The sequence below is a fragment of the Hirundo rustica genome, chromosome 1, assembly GCF_015227805.2.
Source record: "Hirundo rustica isolate bHirRus1 chromosome 1, bHirRus1.pri.v3, whole genome shotgun sequence".
NCBI classification, from domain to species: Eukaryota; Metazoa; Chordata; class Aves; order Passeriformes; family Hirundinidae; genus Hirundo; species Hirundo rustica.
The window spans coordinates 116,290,595-116,314,569 of NC_053450.1; the positions used below are offsets into that span (position 1 = coordinate 116,290,595).

Below are 23,975 nucleotides of genomic sequence, written 5' to 3' on the forward strand. Positions count from 1 at the left end.
TTTAGGCTAAGTAGGGCTGTAATAAAGGGTACTGATTGTTTTGGTGATGTGAAGACCTGCTTGGGTGAGGTTAAAATATTACACTGTGTAGAAAACAAGGAACAAGTGCAGCTGTGAACTGTGTGAGACCACATGATTGGAAAGAACTTCTTGGAATCTTTTCTTGGAAGAGTCTTCTGTTACTGCAGGCATTTACATGCTGACGACCGTAATTACTACTTCAAGGTCTGTCTCGAACTGAGTAGTTTCGAGCTTTCTCAAGGTTGCCCTAAACCTGTCCTGAAAGGGTTCCCTAGATTTCATTCTTCTGATATCTAGAAACCTTTTCCAGCCTAAATTGTTCCATTGTTGTCTTTTATGTTAAACAACTCTTCCTTTCTTTCTCCTGGGGAAAAAGTCAATATCATGGCTACCATAGGGCTAAATCATGTGAAGGTGGAATGCCAGATATTTGTCTCCTTCTCCTAAGCTGGCCATGGTGATGCTAAGTTAGCACTGAAATGCAGTGAGCATTAAACATATGATCAAGTCTGAGGATGGATTTCACTGCTTTTCTACACAACGGTACATTTTAGATACTGCACACAAGCTGGATGGGGTAAGAGATATAAATTCGTGTTAAAAATGAGCTGCATATAATTGTGACTTGTATGGAAATGAAACTGGATTTTTTTTTTTTTTTAAGTCTGCTATTGCTACTGTTGATGTTCAAAATTGTTATTTGTGTTAATGTATTTGGACAAGTTAGGTATCATGTATGATTAAGGATAGTACTAAGGAGGGATAAATAGCAATAGGTGGACACATGGTCAAGACACTTGGTAGTGCAGAGACCTTTTGTACTATCTGAGCATGCCTTCTAAAATGGCCAGGTTCTATACATGGAAGTTAATAAATATTTTTTTTCTGTCAGAGGTCAGTACCTGAAAATCATAAAGCAGCAGATTTTTCTTTTATTTTTTTCAAAGACAAGATGAAAAAAAAATCCCTAGACTAAAACTTCTTTTTGAACTATGTAACAGCTCAAACACACATCTGATTTAAAATGTGCATTCTTTCTCTTTGCATGAAAGAAAAAAGAAACAATAGGACAATTGATCTTTTAAAAGGAGAATTAAGGAGAGAAAACGAAGTGGAAGTGATTTTATTAATTAAGTAGCCTGTCTTGACTTGCAGTATACCTTTCAAATCTGCTTTACTCATCTGAACCTGTACTCGTTGAAGCTAGTGACTGTAATGATGGTGACATCATTGTTTTGTTTATACTGAATTCTCTTTTGAGCACAATCACAAAAGAGATAGTTTTAGGAGATTCATTACTCCTCAGCTTTGGAATTTGGTAATTTTGGTATACCTCAAACATGCTGCACTTGTCCTCAAGTCTGCTTTTCTTAACTTTAGATGATGAACTCATCAGGCCTGTGATTATTTCTTCATATGCATTTAAAAACCACATAGTACACTGAATCTCCTGGAAAGAAACAAGAATAACTTTGATCCTTGACCATATGAATTTACAATAAATATTTAGTCACAATTTTGCATTTTATATTATTACCACAAGCTGTGCAGAGATGAGCACTCATCATTTGTAAATCTTAGTTAAGGATCTGCTAGAATATGCAGGTTGTTCTTAGTTTTGATTTTGATCCTGTTGTTCATGTGCCTTTTGAGATGGTTTTCATATACAAAATTGTTTCAGATTTTTGGGTTTTATTATTTTTTTAATTTTATTTTCACAAGATCACTCATACTGCATCCATCACAGAATATATGACAGCATTTACCTGATGAACAACTTCTAGGTATTTTATTTTAATTGTGTGGACTTAGGACATACTTATATATTTCACTGCACTGGAGTGAAACTGTTTTTCTTTTTTGCTTTTTACTAACATTCAAGTTTATATATCTGTTTCTTTCATAAGTACTGACTTTCATGATAGCTTTCACAAGCATGGGAAGGGGGATTTATCTTTTTGCAGATAGCTAGCCAAACAATGTCAAGTTTCAAATGATCATCAGTACCCAATTTTAGATACCTCAACTGGTAATTTTTTTATGTGCTAAGTATTATATGACACTTGTCCTCAAAATGCAACCTCATCTGGCTTTCTTTGCAAATGTCTTTGGCTTTTTTCAGTCTGAACCTGGCAAACAGGTACTCAGCATGTAAAGAATGCACCATTTAGTTGAGCACATAGGAAAAAGGTTTGTTTTAAAATGTGATATGGAAATTATATTGGCAAGGGGTCCTGAGGCTCTTCTGTTTTCTCCTATATTCCTCCTAGCAGAGAATTTTCCTTCCCTAGACCCTTTTCTTTAAGAGCATTTGATCAGAACACCTCTTTCTCCTTTTATAGTTCTAGTTTGTACATTTGTTTCCTTACCTCTTCTTTGCCTCATACCTCATTTAACATCTGATACTTACCTTTTGGCCCCTGAGAAATCAGGTTTACTTTCTCCCCAGGTTTACTCCACTTCCTTACTTTGTGGCAGTCTTCTCTACCTACCCAGGTGCTTCTCTTGCCTGTCTCCTTCTGTATGTGTGATTGTTTGCATATGTATTTGAATCTTTTTGCCTTAACTCCTTTTGACTTTTGTTCTTCCTATTTGTCCTGGTGTAGCTATAGGAACTGGTTGTTTGCATACTGCTTCCCTCTCCCCCTCACACTATTTCTGTAATTCTGTTTGCTTCTGCCAGCATCAGATGCTCTAATGAGAAAGAGGGGGCAGGTCCCTTATCTTCTTCTCCCTTCAGCTCCTCCTTTTATTTTTGTATTGATGGCTCCTCAATATGAAACTCTTTCCTAGCCATGGAAATTATGTCTGCTCTTTCTTCAAAGAAAAGGTTACAAGGACCATGGAATGGTGACTCCTGACATTTTCCTCCTTCTCCATTCTTAGGGGTGCTACTGCTACTAAAATAAACTCCTCTTGTGATTACCTGCGCCAGGTACTCAGCTCCACTAAAGCTGACAGTGTTTTTGTTAGTAATAGTGTGTCAGCCTCTAAGAGCAGCCAATACTAATAGATAAAAGACTGGAGAAAGAAACTGCTTTGGTATAAGTAATGGCTGTTCAAGTTATCCCATCAAACGTCATTTTTTCATCCCGCTTGTAAAGTCTGTGGTAGCTTCCTGTCAGAGGTCTTACTTGCCAGAGCAACTGATGACTGGAGTGGATCTGATGCTGGTGTCAGGCTGGATGGAAGGTGCTTTTATCAGCCTCTAACTTCCTTTCTTTGAGTCCTTTAAGCACCTGGTAGTTGGCAAGAAATTAAACAGGAGAATAAAATGCAAAGCTAACTCATATGACACTGCCCTAAGGAGACAGGCAATTTCCTAATCAGAGATCTGGCTTACCCAACAATTTCTGCCCCTTCCATCTATGTCCAAGAATGTCCTGTGGGGGGCAGGGAGGGGCAGGAAGGAAAGGGAGGAAGAGGAGTGGAGGAAAAGCACCATCAGGCCACTCTTAGTGGACCAGGTCTTACTAAAGATACTGATGGTCTACCTCCTCAGTGCCACACAAGCCCCACCCATCTCCTTTCAAATGTTACCTGGTGTGTAGTGACAGTTGCACTCATATTCATATGCACAAAGCTGCCCTGCTTCTATTTTGATAATGACTTCTGGGAGGTTTGGTAAGTTTCAAGTGTTTTGAAGTTCTGGTCAACTTGTTGTGAACAGTGACATCACTTTCTTTTCACTCAGGCAGCATGGCATGGGGAAGCTAGGTTGGCCTTTTCTGCTATAGTTATACATATCGTGACCAGATGGAATGCAGTGAGCAAACAAATTTTTCAGCTCAGCAAATGACTTCATGTTCACTTGGAGCTGTTGTTCTCAGTGGAGTGCCAAAGGAGGTAAGGTGAAGGCATGCTGGGTCCTGCTGCCGTACTGAACCTTGGATTTGTCCATTGGGTATTCTCTGATGGCAGTGAAAAAAGTGCTGGAGCATCTTATCAGAGATCAAGGGGAAAGGAACATCTTTTTATGCCACAGCCTAACTGGCATTCATTCATACTGACTGGAGTCAGTAGACTCCTTTTTGATGGACCAAACATTTTTCTCACTCTAACCCTTCATCTGCTGTCCCCTGAGAAACCGCTCTAAATACTGTAGTTCACTGCACATTATGGGAAGTCCTGTTTTAGATATTACTGTTCTCTGGGCTGAATCCCCAGAGAATGGAGAAGTTCAGTGCTTGTGAAGATGGGTTGTGTTCTTCCCAGTATCGATGAAGAGTGCCTCAATCTGCCTCCCCAGACATATTTAGCACAAATTTATGTGGGACCTGAAGTTACAGTCCATCCCTATTATACCCATGCTGTTTTGTACAAGACCATTTTGCATGGTTTATCTGGGCTGAAACTCTGCCAGAACTGTTCCTGGAAGAGGAAAGGATGGAATGGGTCACAGTTATACTGCAGGTATACCAAGGCTCTTTATATCAAGGTTATTACTTTTGTGGTGGTTGTGCACAGTGCTTTATTATCTGTTAAAACTAATCTGAGACCTGACCGGGTCATAATCTTTGATTGAAAAATGTGTTAAGAGTGCTCCTTATCCAATCAGTTCCACATAGCTTGCCTTACTTCATCTTCTCAGTACAACTAGGCAGCTGTAGTTTGCACTGATGATGCATTCCTCACAGTGCAGGTTTTAGTGACCTGGTGTAGGCCTATGCCAAATCTTTTATTTAAAACCTCCCTCCAGGTTGTACGGGTCAGGAACTCTGGCCAGGATTGCAAGGATTGCATCTGTGCCCAGTGCCATCCGACGGTGTGTCCAACCTGCTATTCCCTCCAGGGCATTTGCTTCTGTTCAGAGAAATGGTGAAGTAATTTTGTTTGCAGACTGATCTGGCTCTGCCAGCACCTTTCCTGAAAAGCATAGAGATGGTTACTGGTCACCAATCAGCTCTTCCTCCCCCGGCTCAGGCAAATGTCCGGAGCCTTTTGCTCTCCTGTGGCCAGCCTCCAAAGCAAGCCAGTGTTTGAGGCTGTGCTAAGCCTCCTGCTGGTAGGCAGTGCCAGAGGCCTGCTTTGCCTCCACAGCCAGGTTTATATTTTTGTCCGCAGGCTCTACATGGCCTCCTTTTACAGTGTTCTTAGTTCAGCATGGTATTTGTTGATGCACGCATTCCTTTCGTTTGCTGCTTCCAAAACTGCTGATAAGACCAGAAGCTCTTCTGTCTCCATTTGAGAGGGCTCGTTTGAGACCCAGTCCAACTGAGATGCCCTCGCCTTGCTTTGTCTTGATTGTGCTGTATCTGCATTAGTCAGCCTGCCTTCACTTTTACACTGCATCTCCTGTGATCCCGGCCTGATCCTGAAACCTCTGTGCCTCTCATCAAGTGACTCTAGACTTTTTGCTTCTTTCAGAAGTCAAGCTGGGACTGGCCCTGTTACAGTGAAGTCACTGCTGATTTTCTTCCTGACACTGTACGTAACAAATTGTAAGCCCAAAGCATCCCGAAAGTGATCCAGGGAACTGGCTGTATTGCACATGTTGTGGAGCTTTGTGGCCTCTCTGCCCTTCTGGTTCCCATCAATTCCTTGTGTTTATGTTAGAGCTCCAGTGACAGCTCAGTCCAGGAGCTGTGGGCAACTAGAGGCCTCTTCAGGCCCCACAGCGTTAGGGTGGAAAAAGGAGCCACAGTATGCAATCCCCCCTAAAGTGCAGTGGGAGTAGGTGGAAGGAGGAGCCTCAGGGCAACCTGAGCGTGTAGTCAAGAAGCGGAAGCATGAAGGGATGGTTCACCTGCTGTATGTGGATGTTCAGCCCCATTAGCACAAAGTGTTTCATAACTGAATGAGCCTAAGGAGGTTCTAATTTTTTACGGAGGCAGGCAAGGCAAAGTTTTCTACTAGACAAGTGTTAACAGCTGTTTCTAAAAACTTTCACTGGAGCAAAGCTTTACAGGGGCAGCCAGAAGTACAGCATTGACACTGCTCCCTCCCACCCCCCCAGCCTTTTGAATAAAGGATTGTTGGACTATTTATGCAACAGCAAATAACATTATTTTTGGAAGTGACTGAATTATTTTCGTTACTTTTTTCCAAAAGGGGGGAAAAAAAAAAAAAAATCAGCCCGAGGCAGACACCTGCATGGAAAATTTCAGCTTGCGTGGTGAAAGCCTGGCAGAAGTTACCGGCGAGTGCGAAGGGTGTCAAAAAAAAAAAAAAAAAAAAGAAAAAAGGCGAGCATCAAGCAGCCGTAGTCACCGGCAGCGCTGGGAACTCGCCGCCGTCCCGGGCCCCCGGTCCCGCCGGGAGCTGATCCCTTGTGCCCGGCGGTGCTCCCGGCGCGGGCAGCGGCGGCGCGCGGAGCCGGGCCCGCCACGCGGCTCCGCGTGGGACCGAGCGCGCCGCCCCCGCGCCGCCTCAGCCCCGGCGGCGGCGGGCGGGGCGGGGCCGCGGCCGCGCTGCGCTGCCTGCCATTGGCCCGGCCGGCGGCGCGAGGCGGGGGCAGCGGGCGCGCCGCCGAGGCGGTCCGGGCTCGGCCCCCGGCGCGGCGGAGCAGTCGCGGCCGCCCCGACCCGAGGGCACCGGCGCCGCCCGCCTCCTCCAGGCAGCGTAGCCCCCGCGTCCGGTTCCAGCTCGCCGTTCGTCCGCCGCTCCGCGCTCTTTTCTCTCGCTTCGTCTTCCTGGCGATCTCGGCGAGGCCGCGATGGAAGAGGAGCGGGCGGGCGAGCAGATGAGACCGTTGCTCACCACGGTAACGGGGGGTGCGGTGCCGCGGGGGGGGGGGGGGGGGGGCGCACAAAGGGGCCGCCGCGGGGCAGCGCTGCCCCGCGTCCTGCCCGGGAGCCGTCCCGCTGCCCTCCTGCCGGGGCACGGGGGACACGGCGGGGCCCCTGCCGTGGCTCCCCGGCCCTCGGCGGCGGGACCCTCGGGCCGGGGGTCCCGGCCGCTCTCGCCCGGTGTGCCCGCGTGCCGGCCGCGTGCGCGCGGCCGTGCCCCCCCCTCCCCCGCCATCCCCGGGGGGCGGCGGCGGGGCCGGAGCCTTTTGTTCGGCCGCGGGCTCCGTGTGCTCGGCGGCCGCGGCTGCCCCGTCCACCCCCCCGTTCCTTTGTGAGAGCCCCGCGGGGCTTGTGCCGGCGGCGGTGGGCGGCGCGGCCGCCCCTGGCCTCGCCTTTCTCCCTGCCCCGCTGGCTGACGAGTTCCTGGGCGAGGGAGAAGTGCGCACACATGGCAAGCGGCGAGCTTCCCCTTGTCCTCGTGTTGCGCGGCGGCGGGGTCGGCTCGGGTGGTGGGCACGCTTCCCCGGCGGGTTTCTAGTCCTGGGGAGTGGAAGCGTTGGTGAGGGGGAGATGGGTAAAACTACGGAGCTTGGGTTCATTTCCTTCTCGGGCCGGGTGGCTCAGTGAAGCGGGCATGTGTTGCCTTCCTGTGCTGCTGAAAAATACATGTGGTTCCACGCTTGTAATTTCCCCTCCCTTCAGATGACTCAAGGTCTGGATTTTGTTAATGAGCCTCTGAGCTCTTACTCTGATGTTCTCCTTCAGGGCCTTTTCCAAAAAGGTGTCGCACCGGGATTTGTCTTCAGTGCACGAACAGGAGGGATGTGTAGTTTGTAACACAAAGACTGCTGTGACAGACGGACAAATAACACTGAAAACACATGAGTTTTCATCATCTTTCCGTTACTCTTCAAGGAGAGACTTGAGTCACATTTGATAAAATTGGCAGTCTAATGAAGTGCTCGCTTCCTGTGACATCAGTGTGTTCAGTATGTTTTTCCTTTGTTATAGCAGGAGCGTTGATAACTTAGTGGTTCAAAGGGCCATGAATTTTGCAAATGTTACAGTCTGTGTTGAGTTCAGAAGTTAATGCTTGTGCTCATGTCAAAAGGTTTTGCAGATGTGTTCTAGACCATTTCTCCATCTTGTCACTGCTCATTTGCTTTCAATTCATCTTAACTTGTTCAAGGTAGATTCTGTGTAAGAGCAGACTGCTTAATAGATGTAATTCATATTAAAACTACCTTGCCCCTCTGTATGAGCTGGCAGGACAGATAGTAAAGAGATGCTAAGCTGCGTGGAGGGAGTTTAAAAACTTTGAGCTTCAAGTGTGGGGTTGCAGTGGAAGGTGGTAATGGTTACCCTCAGGTGGATCCAAATGAAAAGAGTACAGCAGATGTCATGAAAGTCAGTGCACATTTGTTGGGTTGGGCAGCAGTCATTTAGGTTCTCTTGTAACAGAAAGTAACTTTTTTGGGACAAACTCCCGCTGTGTTATTGCATGGTCATTTTTGATGCAGGTGTTTTGAACAGAGGTGCTCAGTGGAGTGGTCCAGATTGGCTTCCTTGCAACAGCAGTACCTGACCTTGGTGCCAAAGTGTATTTGGGAGGTAATTCCAGTGGAGTTGAAAGGTTAGAAAGGGGAGAGGGCAGAAGAGTTAGTAAGAACTGGAAAAAAAAGAATTTCTGGGAAAAACATATGAAGTAAATGGCTTCCAGAAAGACAGGACGTGCTGATCTTTGGGCAATTGCATAGTATAACAGTATTGGATTTGTTGTGTGTTTTGTGTGCAAGAAGTGGTAATTTTTTATGCAAGACATCTACTTAATCCAAAAGATGAGTGTTTTTGACAGGAGAGCTTGACTTAATTTTTATAATCCTATGTTTCTTGACAGTACAGGCTACCTTCCTGCTGGCAAAGCTTGCTGGAGCTGCTTACATGTGCATAGCTTTTTCAGAAATAAACATCTCAAGATGAAAGGACTTGGTAAAAAAGCGTGGAGCAGGTCTGAGAGCTTCATTGCTGTGGCTTAAAAGTACGGAAGTGTACTCAAACGGAGGAGTCCTTAAAAATTCCTTTTCTCCCTTCCACCATTGTTGTTTCTGTGTTCATACAGTATTAGGTATGTAATGAGTTAAGATCTGGTGGTTCTCTTACGGAGAAGCACTTCTGTCAGTCGCATGCTGCCCCCTCCCATTTAGTTAATCAAAAATACAAAAAAAATCCTTTAACCTTGATTGTTTTATACTTTAGGTCCAATCTTACAGAAGAGAATGAATAAGCATTTAGAACTTCGGTGTTTTGAGGAACCTGATTAGTGACAATATGTACTTGAAAGTTGGAAGGGAGAGGTGAAACAAATGCCTGATAGTTATTACAACCAGAGAGGAGCTGATGATCAGAGCATCTGGAATGACTAGAAAATACAACAGGAAAAAGATACATAACTGCATAGATCCATTGTTCCTTCATACCTTACATACTCTTAGGTGTTCTGCCCCTCATCTTAGAAAAGATGCATTATTATTGGAAAATATTCGCTGAATAAGAAGAAGATACAAATTAGTTCAAAGATGATAAAGGAATCAACAGCCTAGGACTTGTCAGCCTACTAGAGGTCATGGAGCGCTGCTGTGGTAAAGCTCTAAAACTCCTGTGGAGAAAGTAGGTGGACATGGAAGAGGAGGCGCAGTGTCAAATCAGACTTAGGTGCTAAGTTCAGAGCAAAAGATACTCAGTATAGGGGTTCATGCGTGTATTTGCTATACAATGTATACAATGTGAACTGGAGGGGAGGTTGGACAAAGGTTGGAAGACAGATACATTGAGGTTAGTAAATGGATGAGCAACAGCCCCAGGAAATCTGATTTCAAAACAGCTGGAGGATGTGAGTGTAAGGAGGAGTTGTATGCTTGTCTTGTTTTTCCTCTTCCCTCAACAACTACTTATGGTAATTCTTGTTGGGTTTTTTTAAATAGGGGTGGGACGTGGTAGTTTGTTTTCTGTAGAGTGGTGAGTTTGGCAGTTACAGTATTAAAAATGCTTGATACTGCATATGAGTGATCTTAGTTCTAGCTTCTAGTTTTTGTCATTATGGTGTTCATTACCGCACAGTTTGGTGGGCTTCTTTGCAACAACTTTAAGTAGCATTTAAAGGAACGTGTAGTGCAGTTCTGCCTTTAGATGTTTTGCAGGTAATATTTTCTAAATACTTTGTTATCTTGAAGTAGATGGAAACTTTTTTTCTGTTGGTATTTGATACTACTTCATGCATATCAAAATATTCACAAGGTTGTAGGCCATACAGTGTAGTTAAGTGATGGGTTTGTTTGTGTCTTCTTCCAATGAAACACATCTGGTTTTGTCATTAATTCTACTGTAGATGATGATAGAACTGAAAGTGGCTCTGTTAGAGAAGGGCATGTTTCCAGGGATCTCCTTCTGGCTTTCCTAATCAAACCATTGAAGTACTGTGGTCTGCCTTATCTCACTGAAGAGGACATTAGTGTCATAGTGCTTTCTCTGAAGTGGCTACATGGTTGGCTACAGTTTTTAAAAAATTTTTTTAACAGCTGTGCATGCACATTATCAGGTGGGTTACAGTCATTGTCCTCTGCTGTCATCTTATTTAACATGGGGCTTCTGTGATGTTAAGTCAAACGACAGGTCCCTGAAGAATATGCTGGTGCATACAATTTTTTTTTCCTACTGACATAGTAAGCTCAAACTGGTGTTTTCTCCTTATGGCTGGACAAGGGTAACTGAGGGTATGTTGGTACTGCATAATTGAGGACTGTGCAGGAAACTCTCCTCCCCCACAAGTTTGTGGCATCTGGCTGAACAAATGCTCTGCACAAGTTAAAGCAATACAGTTATAGCTGTGTGGCAGTGTCCTAGCTAAGTAGCCCTGATCAGAGAGAATTGTACCGGCTTGCCAGCCTTCCAGACTTGAAGCTATGACTTTGGAGAGACAAGCTGCTTTTCTGGTTGTGCTGTTTGGGTACAGACCGTACCTCGTACAGCTTGCACTGTGTTGTGGGCCTCTGTAAGCTTTTAAGTGTATGTCTGGCAGTCTTTCTGAGTTCTTGAAAAGTTACCATGGCTGTCAAAAACTTGTTGTGTTATTTGAGAACTTTCATTATGTTTCATTGTAGTAGTTCTGTTTTCTATCCAGAATAGGCTGGGGGTGTATCAAGTTGAGTAATTGTTGGTTTATATCCATGCAATTTATCTGCTTCTGTAGGTGACTTTTGACGTGTCACCAAATTCATTGTGGGCCTTTGAATATTGGTATTGAATATTGATGCCCCTTATGCAAGGGTATCTGTTGCACAGAAGAGAACTGCTCTATAACTAGTGTTAGATTGGAAAAAACCCCAGAGTTTGAGTATACTCAAACTTAGCTAGAGAAGGTCTGCAATGAATATTGTCATGTTTTTGGTATAGCACATTCTGGAATGATAAAGTATAGGGACAGATCAGATTTTTTTGTAAAATGAAGATAGATGTCCATCTAATATTTTGAAATAGTGATATGGATAGTGAAGTTCAACGGAATGTTTTGTAAATAAGGTCACAAAGATGAGCACCAAGTACTACTTAACTGTGGTTAAATGGTAAAATGAGAATTTTGATTCTTTTACAGTTTATATTACAATATTCTTAAATATTTGCATTTCTAAATTTATATTTTCAAAATTACCAGTGGGTGAAAATATTATTTTTAAAGAAGAGCAACATATGTTTGAAATGTCCCAAATCTCAAACCTACCTTGCTGGCGTATCTCAACAGTTATTAGAAGGGATTATATGTCTAAGAGTCTTGTGTTTGTATGGGGCACCCTCAGAGTTCCTTGTTTCAGGGAATTAAATTCTCTGCACTGGAGAGTCATAACTTGTAAAATGTACATTTTAACCACTAGATGGAGCCATTTCAGTTATGTATTGGTGTGTCTATTAAGTTTGGAAAACTTTGTTTCTTAAAGTGTTTTCAGTCATTTTTTCTTTAGAGGATGGCTTACAGTTTTTTAAATAATTTCTTTACCTACAGAGAAGACTAAATGTTTTATTCTTTCAATAACAGTGCCAAGACTGTAGAGCAGGAAAGCTATTCCATTTTCATAAATGTGGAGAAAAAAGTGATTTTTTTTTTTGTGTGTGTGTGTGGTAATTATAGTTGTCTCTGTAAATTGTTCAGTGTCATGTGAGTAGAGCTGTGTAGTCTTTGTACACCTCGTGTTGCCTGAAGTAACTTTTTGGAATATTGATCCATAGTGGTGTTATCTGACAGTCTGGATGCTCTTGTGACTTCTGCTCAGGAAAGGCTGTTAGCTCAAAGTGTTTTTAGCTTTTTGAGATTTTGTTTTTCTTCCTCCAGTCCCTTAAACTAAAATGACTTAAAACTATGCAATGAAATGGTTGTCGTGTTTGGATATACTGGTATCAGTTGTCTAATTTCAGCAATGCTGGAGTGCTTCATAACCTTGAAATACCCCTGGCTTATTAATTCTAGCAAGTCCCATTTTAGCAGAAGCATTCCCAGTGCTGTACTCATTGTGTTATCTTATATATTCCTTCAGCATCCTCTTTTCTAAAAGTTTTTTTGGGTTTGACTCTGCCCCTGCATTACATCCTTAGTAATGTACCACCTAGACCTTCCCTTTACCCCACTCTTCTGTCTTGTGCTTTGAAGATGATTTTAGATTAACACAATTCCAACTTGAAGAGTAGAATCTTATTCAAATCTCAATATATGATTTGTGAGGTATAGGTGAGTCATCTTCTTTCTCAGAATCCCACTGTGAGAGATTCTGAAATTTCCTCTGGCTCAGGGTTTTTGTTGGTTGGTTGGACTTTTTCTTATTCAAGCTAATTGGAAGTTTAAATTTTCTACAATTTATACAGAATGAGTACTGATATTTTTTATAAGATGTAGTTGTGCTGTAAGGCATATAGACTTGCTTTCTTTGCAGTAGCGCTAAGATAGTATCCTGAAATACCAGAATATCTTAAAATTTGAAAACAAACTTGAAGGTTTTTTTTAAACTTAAGTAGATGCTTCCGGATTGGGCACCTGTTGTCAAAACTGTTGCCCCAGTTTAACAGAATGTCTGGAGTCTGTCTCCAAACAAACTGGAGCTTCCTGTGAATGAGGCATGTGGGTGGAAACTGTGGAGAGGAAGTGGGAATTACAGAGAAGCATCCCCTGTGTGTCGGAATTATGCTGTTTGACCTACCCTGCCCTCTGCTACTGTTGCTTTTACAGTGCAGCTTTAGTGCTGAGATCTGCTTGCAGGTGGGGTGAACTGAGGACTTGTATGAAAACCTGGCTGTTTTTTTCAGTTACTACGTTTTTACTATGGGAGCCTGTATTTAGAGTATGTATGTGGAAATACTGTCTTAAAAACTATGCTTCCCTAAAATATAAAGTGAAGATTTTTTTTCCCCTTACTCATTTTTGTACTTGGCTGATTTCTTTTCATTTTCCATGAGTAATGTCTACTAAATATATGCTGGCTGTGTCTTTACTGGGATCTATTTTGGGATGAAGAAGAAGGCAGCTAAGTTATTGTGAATACCTATTTTGTGGCAGGGGTAATGATACCAGTAATTCCTTGCTAGAAAAAGTTAAGAATTTGCTTCCACAAAAAGTGCTGCCTCTGAACATTGTGAACGCACTGATTGTGTCACTAGCATATTATAATCAGAAGACTAGAGAAGCTATAATCAGCCTGCTTTGCAAGTATGTTTTTGTTACTAAAGAACAGAAAGAGGTTAAAGCAAATCTGTTCACTGAGCTGTTGTAATAGAATATTGTTTGGTGTCCATTTCTCAACTGTGACTACTTCTCAGTGCAAAAATTGTGTTGTTGTGTCAGGAGATTCAGGCTGCTGTGTTATGGATCTCAAAAATTATGCTAAGTGGAAGCACATGTGATTTCTTTGTTTTAGATAGAGTTATGAGTAAGCTAATACAGCTAGTAAATCACATTTATTGCTAACTGATCAGATTTCCAGTTTGCATTTAGAAGCCCTAATTCTTAATTTTCTTTTATGTTTTAAAGTAAAGGATGGCTAGCAGATGCTGGTGTGAATAACACCTTGTTGTATGAAGATTTAATTTCTATTTCTGCTCTGTGACTTCACTTTTGAATGAAATAATTAAAGTGTGTTTTCTCCCCTTCATAGTGCCCTTTGCATCCATTTTTACTTTTAACCACCACAGAACTCCGGCTTATCTAACTCCACCCCTGCACAGTTAGATAATGCCTCTATATTCCTCCCACTCCTGCTTCCACCTTTCATGTATTTTGTTTTGCATTTGAGCCCAGCCACAGGTTCCCTTTTCTTTTACACTGGTCCATTGTCAGGCCTGCTTGAATTCCTGCATGTTGTGCTTTGAGGATGTTATCCTTAAAGCCGGCCAGTACTCCCAGGCTTTGCCTTACCCTCAGTTGTGGTCTTCTGGGAGATTCTACCAAGCTGATCCCTGGACAAGGTGAAATCTGTTCTCTTGAAGTGCCATTTGTACTGGGTTGTGCAGTGTATGCTGTAGTATTTGTCTTTCTCCCTCCCTCAGGACTTTAAACTCCATTATTTCATCTCCCATCTGCTTCTTCCTTGTTTGTGAGCAACAGGTCCAGCAGAGCATAATCACTAGTTCAGTCATCGATGACTTGCACCAAGAAGTAATTTTCAACAAATTCAAGAAAATTATGGATTGCTTGTGTTTGGCTATACCCTACCAGCAGTTACTAGTCGTTTTAGGCCCTGAAGTGTCTGCAACCATGAAGCTTTCTTCAGCTTTCAAATGAAGGCTTTTTCTACAGCCCCTTCTTAATCAGGAGGTCTGTAGCAGGCACCTAGTACAAAGCTGCCCTTGTTGAGACTGTTCTCTTATCCTTACATGTAGGATCTTCAGTGCCTTGTCACTCATTCCAAGGAAAGCAGGGTGTGGTCCAGCCATCCCATTGCATAGATTGAAACCCATGTTCCTTACCTTTCCAGGATGTTTTTCCTAAAGAGTCTCTGACCTTCCACTGTAGCACCTCAGCCATATGAGCTGTCCCACCCTCACTCTAATTCCCATGAGGTTATAGCTCAGCAATGGTACATGGACCAAGTCCTGTTATTTCGCTTGCTGTGTAGAAGCACTTGAGATGGGCTCACAGACAGACCACTCCCACAAGGGAGGTGTGTGAGCCTCCTGGCTTGTGTTCCTACGTCTCCACTTCTCAGTGTGACAGTCTTTCTCTACCATGCCTGGTTTAAAGCCATACTCACAGACTTATTTGTCACCAGTGCCTGGTGACACAGTCGCCACACTTTGTCAGATGAGTCCTTCTTCCGGGAAGAGGTTTCTGTGGTCATAGCATAAAAGCTCTGCTAACAGCCATATAGTGACCCTCTGGATGCATCTAATCTGCCCTAAGCCTTTTGCTTCCCGCTGGAGAGACTGAGGAACACCACATGGGCTTCCTTGTCCTCAGTGCTCAGTAGTCGTTGTTCATTTGGTCAGTAGTTGTATTTTGGAAGTGTCACTGGTGTCCATATGGTTAAGCAGGAAAGTAATTTGAAGATTGGATGAGCCTCAGTTATTCCAAAGTGTGGTTTGGCAAACAGCAGACCTCCCAGGACCTCGTGCTTATCTTATCTTCCTTGTTGTGCCATGTGTTTATCTCCTCCTGCTGCTCTTTCACCTGGCCTGCTCAGCGCCTGGAAAATAGCGCACCTCCCATAGGGTGAGGGAGGCCACTGCGATTGACAGCAGTGAGCCAGGGAGGGGCAGCAGGGCTTCCTTCAGGCCAGCATCTGGATGGTGACATCCTCCCCGTGCAGTTCTTGGAACTGGGATCTCTGGTGTACTTGTTCCTTTGACTGGTGTTGGAGACTTCACCCTGTAACGTTGCATAAACTTGAAAGGTATTTCAGAGCCCTTTGTAGCTTTGGCTGTGAGCAGCTGTGACATCTGTTGGCTGAGCCCTGATAGGTTGATGTGCTGCGCCCAGGTTCATGCTGTGAACCTATTACACTACCATCCAGTTCTGTTCACAATATAGATTTAAAACACCATATGTTCATGTGAATGCTTTGGTCTACCTGCAGCTGATTTTTGATGGCCATGTCATGTCAGTATTACTTTAACAACTTCAGTACTGTAAACTTGTAATGACTGCTATTTCTTCAAGGCAAATACTCAGTAACAATAATCAGTAACGTTTTTAGTTGGCTGGTGCTGTTGCGTTGGCTGATGTTGCATTACTTCTCGGCTTCGCAGCTTGGAGGGACCAAACACAACAGATTTTCATGTTCATAGTTTGCCAGATTGTGTTCCTGTAGTAATATCTGTCTCTTTCCCTTACCTGGAAATACTTAAGAGCATTTAATAAATACCTCGATATGCAGAGCAGAGACAGTTCTACCATACTGGAGATGCTTCAGTTTTTGGAAAATCGATTTTTTTTTTCTCTTTGTTTGTAATATCTGTAAACTTAGTTTTAGAGGTGGAAGCACTGTGGCTTCAGGCTGTGTTCTAGGACTTTCTTCATCTCTGCCTCTTTTATAGAGGGATTTTAACTGAATAATGCTACTGGTGGTTACAAGGGCAAGTACAAAACTAGGGGATCTTCTTTTCTAGTTGCTCACCAGAAAGAATGTTTAAAAGAACCTATGCTGTGGGTTCTCTGACTAATCGTGAAGTCAAAGGACTGATTGCAAATTCTTTATTTGGCATTCTAAGCAATGAGGTAGGATTATTTAGACTACTGCCAGATTTATTGCTTCTTTGTTTCTATTAAAGAAAAAAAAGCTATTGGAAAGATTGTATTTAAACTTATTGCTTGTTTTAGGCTACTGATTTGTGGAATTTTTTTCCTTCGGCTTGTATAGCCCTATTATGAGAATATACTATTAAGTAAGCACATGCATTTCTTTAACATGTCGAACATATTTCCAGACAGACTTTGTGTACAAAAAAGGAAATGAGAAATGTCTTACTGAATAGCCACAGTTGGTGTTCCTGTTAGTGGTAGATTCTTCATTTTGTTTGTCAGATGACTACACCCTACCAGTCATGAATTTTAAAATTGTTTATATAAAACAAACAGATCAGATAGCATCTGATGATTGTTATGACTCATTTAAGGAAGTGATAAAACCCAAGAGTAGCAGGGATCCTTTCCTTTTTCAGCTTTTTTTTTTTTAAATTAACTTTGCTGTGCTTGCAGATACACTTATAATTAATATTTGATTGAATTGCTGATAATGATTCATCTTATAAATTAAATTTACAAGACCAGCTTAAATTTTATATTGCAATTTGATTAAAGCTATTCTAACTGATTTTTTTGGAAATCCTTGTGTTTTTCAAACTGCTGATGCATGTCAGAAAAAGAATCACCTTTTCTTTTGTTTGTTGGCATCAGTGTTGCGATCCATTACCTGCCGTAACTGTTGTTGCTATATGAAATGCTTGCAATTGCTTTACGTGTTTTTAGAAACAAAACCAGGGGGCTTTTTTCAGCATATTGTGTAGTGTATTTTGCTAGATCAACTTGGACTGCTTTTACTGAAATATGTAAACGGTACATGGTTCTTTGTGTTGTAAGAATAAATATTTTTGGGCCTTGTTTTTATACACAGATGCTTTAGGTAGAGCTTCAGCTGAAGAAGATCAGTTTATTAAGAAGTTGAGAGTATTTTTCCTGAAAGCCAGTGGAATGAAGAATTATTTTTAAGCTGAGTAAAATTATAGATTTGAGCTTTTAGAGCAGGACACACAAAAAAAAGGTTAAAAATCTGATCACCAGGAAAGAGAAAAAAGTTAAATAGGGATAGTATGGTATTTTTTTTTTTTTAATGGAACAGCTGTCCACCAAATTATTTTGACATGATAGGAAACCTTATTTGTCAAACACCGTTTTGTTTGATGTGATTAAGTGTACTTAAGTTAGTCTGTTTATGGATACAAATAAATTCCAATTCTTTATAGCTTTTGCATAGTGCAGATGGGTTGGTAGGTAGGCTGTTGGCTTATAGTTCAGGAAGAAGATGGCCGTATTCTGTTGAGTGAAGCCAAATAATGTTAGTCTGAGGCTTTAATTCTTGAATTAAAGTTGCCTTTGCTATAAAGATATAAATGAAGGGCAACATATAAATAGGGATCTGAGGAAATATGATATACTCAAGGTCAAAGAATATACCTACCACTTGTATTCGGTGCTTTGCATTGACAGGAGGTTTTGAAAAGCCAGGCAAACAAGAAAGGTCAGCGTGCTTTTTTCATTGGTGACAGGACCAACTTACTGTGAGCTGTTTGGTATATGTGATTTTAGCTAGTCCTTATACAGAAATAGCTTGAAATATGCTGCTTTGTTAAATAAGATAATGAATGTCTCTCTGTCCCATTCAGTGATTTGTTGTATGACTGGATATTTACCGTATTTGCATTGATGGTAGCCTAGGCTTTGTGCCTGATGATTATAATCTTCTGGATCCTGGAGGCAATGTAAAGATGAGCATTTGCATGTGAAAACAGTAGTCTTCAAACCAGGCCTACTTTCTAGTCCCCACAACTCTCTAGCTGGGTTTCTTTGGGGAAGAGGTGGGAGAGTAGGTCTCACTTTGAAAACTATGTTGGGGGTTGATGTATTAACAAGTAATGAACTTCAGCTTCCTGAAAAAAGGCATATATTGTCTTTGGCTGTTCTTGGAAGAAATGTGCAATGCTTGATGACCATTGTTTAGATAATGACTTTTCAAACAGCTTTTTTTTTTTTTAAGTTGTAGTCTTGTTGCCATAAGAGATTGCTGCAGAATACTCTTTGAGTTGAAATTGCCACTGGTGCATATTCTGAGTAAAGTCACAAGCGTCCGCTTTCAGGTGCTGGGGGAGGTTGTAGCCAGAAGACTAATTTGGTGGCACTGAAAACACGAAGGACCCGGGAAAATGTGTATCTGTTTTCAGAAATGGCTTCTAGAGAATGGTGGCAGTATTTTCAAACAGAGGTTTAAGTTTGTTTCAGCGGCTGCAGTGGTGGCAGTACTGGTGTCAGGACAGGTGTCAGGTGCTGTGGAAGCTGTTGAGAGCCTAAGGGGGCTGTGGCTGCGGAGCTGAGTACTTTTGGAAGTGCCGGAGAGGGAATCTGTATTTGTATGCCTGCTTGTTTCTGGAAATAGAATATAAGTGTACAACATGCTTGAATATCTAGTGAAAAGTAAAGAAATACATACCTCCAAGATGGCATGTTCACTTCTGTCTTGTGGCTTGTGTTACTGCTATAGTTAAGCTCAGAGAATCAACTGTAAGTTAAGACTGTAAACAGTTTTATGTATTATGGCCACTTTATGATACAGAGAACCTGCTTCCAGCTTCAGTTGTACTATGGTATAAAACAGGCTCTTGGGTGAAGACAGGAAAAAATTTCCTTGCTGTCTTGAGGGTTGCTAAAACAATCCAAGTACCATGAATGTATACAATCTGCTGTACAATTAAATGGAAGCTGAACAATGGCTCTTTGGTGGTGAACAGATTGTGTGTATATGTATTTGTCTTTAAGGTGTACTAAATTTAAATGGAAGAAATTATGTATTGTTATAGAAAGGAATGGATATGACCTTTATTTGGAGAACTTGTCTCCTGTAGAGCTCTACATCAAAATACTCCTGTACAAACACGTCACTAACAGATCCTTAATAAACATTTTTAAGTCCAGTAGTATTCCTGAAGTCAAGTATCAGACAGAAAGTGGGAGAATAATCTGTGAACTGTTTTCAATGTCTTCTTGTTTTCATAGGAATCATTAACATAGGGTAATGATCAAGAAAGTGGCTTATTGTGAGAGGTGAAGTGGGGCAGAGCAGAGAGCTTGGTGGTGTCCTTCTCTAGGTTCTGTGGTCAAGGTAATTCTTGAGAATTCCATGGAAAATTAATGTGTAACAGCAAGCAGGAGAGACAAATTTTAGGTGTTTTGACAAGGCTGTAGTTCTCCCTTTCCCCCTTTATTGTGGTTTATTGTTTGGTTTCCAGGGCTTTTCATTGTTAGAGTGAGGTTTGCCTGACTTCTATCATTAACCTCATCTGTTTAGGATTGGTCAAAGGTTGGTCTCTAATCTTGGAGGCTTTTTCCAACTTAATTGATTCTGTATTGACAGATGGCCTTGAAGGAGCTGGATTGTTCTGTCTGAGCAGCGAGTCTGTGATGTCGAAGGATTCCCACAGGATGTTTTCTATTAAAAAATGTGCTTTGTGACTGAAAAATTGATGTGCTTACTCCACATACCTGCAAGATTTACAGTAACTTACACTGCAGCATGGAGACAAGTTTTCTTGGTGGCTATAGAGCAGTACTTCTCAGTTAAAGTGGGAAGGAGGCATTTGCAACTCAGCAGTATTTCTCTTTCATATACTGCTTCACATATAACTGAAAACTGACTTCCTTTCAAGTAGTATAATATTGCCCTTCCTCATATTACTGTGCTACTATCTCTCAGCTTTGGCATGAGTTGCTAAGCTCCAAGTGAAGTGTGTTCTAGGCAGACACCCACAGCAGCTTTCCAGTGGATTAATTCTAGACAGATAATAATAAAAGCTGAAATGTAAATATGCCCCTTTTGTTGGTTCTCTCTGCCATGTGCTGTTCATATTACTGATGAAAGTGCTTCTAAACCCTCTAGGCTCTGAGAGGGCAGCTTTGTTAGAAGTACCAGAAATTGAAGAACCTGTAAATATAATCCTGTTTTTCTTTGATATGCATAGTGATCATGCTCTGGGACAGTCATGAGCAGTGATCTCCTAATTTTATACCCCTAGTGGGGACAAAAAGTTTCAAAGCAAATGATGTGCTTTATATTCTATATGATAAAAGGTCAGTAATCCTATATCAATCCAAATCACCGTAAATCCAAACCTGAAAACATTGGTTTGCAGTGAAGCAACAAGAGTCTAAACGAGCCCATGAAAAGAAGCAGAGCCCTTGGTGCAATTGATCAGTGATGAGGAAACTGATCTTTATTAAGTGAAGTCTACTAATTATGTAAGCTAATGTGTTAAACTTACTTGTAGCCGGTACTTTGACAGAAGTTTTATTAATGAGAACAGTGGTTTGTAGCAAAGTTGTTCAGAGACTAGATGTAACTAAACAGCTGTATTTTCTTTGTTTAAATCGGCTAATTGCATGTGGTCCTGTCATGGTATTCTAAGACCCTCCCCTGAGAGCAATCCAGTCTTCTTTTCATCCTAGAGAGTGCTATAGCATACACCTACAGCACAACAGAGGAGCTGAGGATAGAGCGGTTTGTCTTCCTTGGCAGCTGAGGGCTAAGTGAGGTTTCTAGTTTTAAATACTTACTGGTGACTTTAGTTGTGTGTATCTCTGTTGTTGTAATAGAGAATGCTTGTAATCCAAGACCTGCTCACTTTGCAAAGAGGTGGTGCCAGATTGTTAAGACAGTGTAGTGTGGGTGAGTTATGTTCATGCCTTCTTAGATAATGTATTAGTAATAGCCTTTTTTGAATGGCCCCTTCAGTGGCTTCCTAATTTACAATAGTTAAAATTTTCCTCTGCAGTTTCACAAATTTCCAATAAAAGCAACTTAAGCAGAGGATTTTTTGTGTGTTGTCACTTTATTGCTGTTTGTTATAAAAGCTTGATGGAGGGGTTAGTGTTAGAAAGATTGTGTTTCAGTTGATGCTTCAGAATTAATACAAAACATTAAGGATGTTCCACTTCAGCAGTGTGAGCACTGATGTCTCTTAGAAATCATGGACTCACTTAAGTTGGAAAAGACCTTTAAGATCTTCAAGTCCAACTGTAAATGTTTGCGCTAATATGCATTGACAGTTCTATTGGTAACATTAGTAAAAAAGAATCAAGTTAGTTTGCAACACCTGGAAAATACATGAATTGTTAACTGAAGAATATGGGAGTTTTTGGGAAAGCTTCATTATGGAAAGTAACACTGCTTTAAGGTATCAATAAGTATACAGAGGTAAGAAAATTATTATTTAAAGAAAAAGAAAATGGGTAATTTTAGGAAATCCTTAGTGAATGCTCTTCCATCATCTTCTTCCTCCATCCTCTTTATAAAGTGTGAGGCTGTGAATGTGGCTGATGACATCTCTCAAAACTGCGTACCTATCTTTGTCTCCTAATGCTTCTAAAATGACTTTTAGAAATGTGGGGTTATCTTGCATATTCAATTTAATACCCAGAGTAGAAGTGAAACCTGCTGACACAGTGGTTCCAGAAGTCTGAATTGTGGTGTAGTTCCCTGTTGTGCAGTGTGCCCAGGGTGATTCTCTTTAGGAGAGCAGGCATATTTATGAATGTGTATAAGTTGCTAATAACATTTTATCATGTGTTACCAAAAATCAAAAAGTTATATCCATTATGGAAGGAATCAAAAGTGGAAACAAGATTCAAATACATAGAGCAAACTTTTCTTAAGGCTGCTTTGTTTCACTTCCTAAACAGTAAGGGTAAAGAAACTTTGCAGCTTTTTCAACTACTTTTTGTTTAACATAATTTTCTTGGTATTTGAGTACGCAGCTTCATAATTTTCTTGAGTAAAGAAGACTGGAAGAACTGCAAGGATGAAGAGAATGATGAACGTTCTCTGTACTACTGTACAATAGCTTCCTGTCTGAGGCTGTCAGAATGCCATGGGGTTTTTTTTCCAATGTATGACTACATTTCTAATGTTTAGGCATTATGACCTCAGTTGTCAGCAAAAAGTTCTCTTCCCTTGTATATCTGTATCACTTGTTCACGAATGAAGATTTGGGGTTAATGGCAGGATCTGAGTGCACAAGAGATTTCTGAAGTGGACTGTGTTCACGTTCCCCCTAGTGTCCTGGTATGGATGTTGTAATTCTAAAGTGAACTACAGTTCAGTTTTCCTTTAACGGGAGAGCCTCCTTTTGGCACAGTTGTTCTGTCCCAGAGAGAAGAGGGCATCTTGCCCTTTCTTTGAGTTCCTGTCAATGTGCAGGGACCTCAGACAGCATAAAAGGCTTTTAGTAGACAGTTGGCCTGGTTATAAATATTTTAAAATAGCCATTTATTTGTCTCATTGTGCTTGAATAATTTTGCTTAAACAACACCAAAACCCCACAAAATAATTCTTCTGCTAGTGATGATTTTGATAACCAATGATGAAACTGTTTTAAATTGAAAAGAAAGGTCCTTTTGGAAACCTCAGTTTTTAAGTTTGTAAAAGATTGTTAAAATCAGATATGAAATTGTTACTTCTGTTTAAATGAATTATGTCTCAGACAGAAACTCTGAAATTGATGTGAAGATAATCAAAAGCTATGATGTTGTGCTGCTCCAAATATCAAAGTGTATTCAAATGTCAGTAAAATTATACCATTTTCTGCCAAAGTTGAATGTCTTATTGTCATTCAGATACAATCTCATTTGATTAAGGTTAGAGTGCAGTAGAAGCCCATTTGAGTCTGTTTGTTTTGTACAGGGGAAATTGGGGAAATTTTTACAACTTGCTGTTGATCATACTTTTCCAGCCTGGTTTATAGAGGCAGTTGATTTTCTTCTGTAGAGTCAGTCCTGGGAAGAAATGTGAGAATAAATCCAAATGATTTGGTGGATAGGTTGATTTCTTTGTGTGTACCCAGACTTACGTGAAGTAACACTGGAAAAAGGAACTTTATCATTAGAAACATGGGCAGTTTCTAGAGGACATGTTCAAATTTTTCCTATTTAAATATTTCTTTAGTTGTTACTTATGGGAGTAGATGTGAAAGTTTCAATAAAGCTTAACTATTGTTTCTCATGTATCTCATATTTATTTTTTTCAAATTCTCTTCTGTATCAGTTTGAGGTGGAACAGTCTTTTGGAATTAAGGAACGATGAAAGCTGTGTGCTTTTGATTGCCAAAAGCAACCATGCAAAGATGTTCTTCCCTCCCAGAAAAAATCCAGTTGAACATTTAAAGTTGTATAAATGCATATGTAATTAAGATCTCTGATTGCAGAAATTTATTTGGTATCATAACACATCCCCAGGGCTATAAGCTGTGTTCATATTTTATATACCACAGTAAAAGGAAGTATTGGATTCTGTGTAGGTGGCTTCTCTACAAATTTGGTCTTATTGGAAAGAAATACTTGTTCTAGAGGCTTGGTTTCTAAATAATGAGAAACATAATGCCATTTTGCTTACTTTCTCTTTTTCTCCGTATCTGATATGTGTAGAAAATTTGTTT

At 41.2% G+C, this 23,975-nt stretch overlaps 1 protein-coding gene across 14 annotated transcripts in view; it reads left to right on the forward strand.

Annotated features, from left to right (window-relative positions):
* Positions 1-6,538: 6,538 nt before the first annotated feature.
* The window catches only part of SLC4A7 (solute carrier family 4 member 7), a 93,042-nt gene continuing 75,605 nt past the window's right edge, over positions 6,539-23,975 (forward strand). For 13 of the 14 annotated variants that reach the window (XM_040060956.1, XM_040061017.1, XM_040060946.1 and 10 more), the window contains exon 1: positions 6,545-6,724. In XM_040060956.1, the coding sequence (XP_039916890.1) occupies positions 6,677-6,724 (48 nt within the window). In that variant the 5' untranslated portion in view covers positions 6,545-6,676. Of the gene's footprint in view, positions 6,725-23,975 lie in introns of all 14 variants that reach the window. The other variant, XM_040061071.2, reaches the window with a different exon arrangement.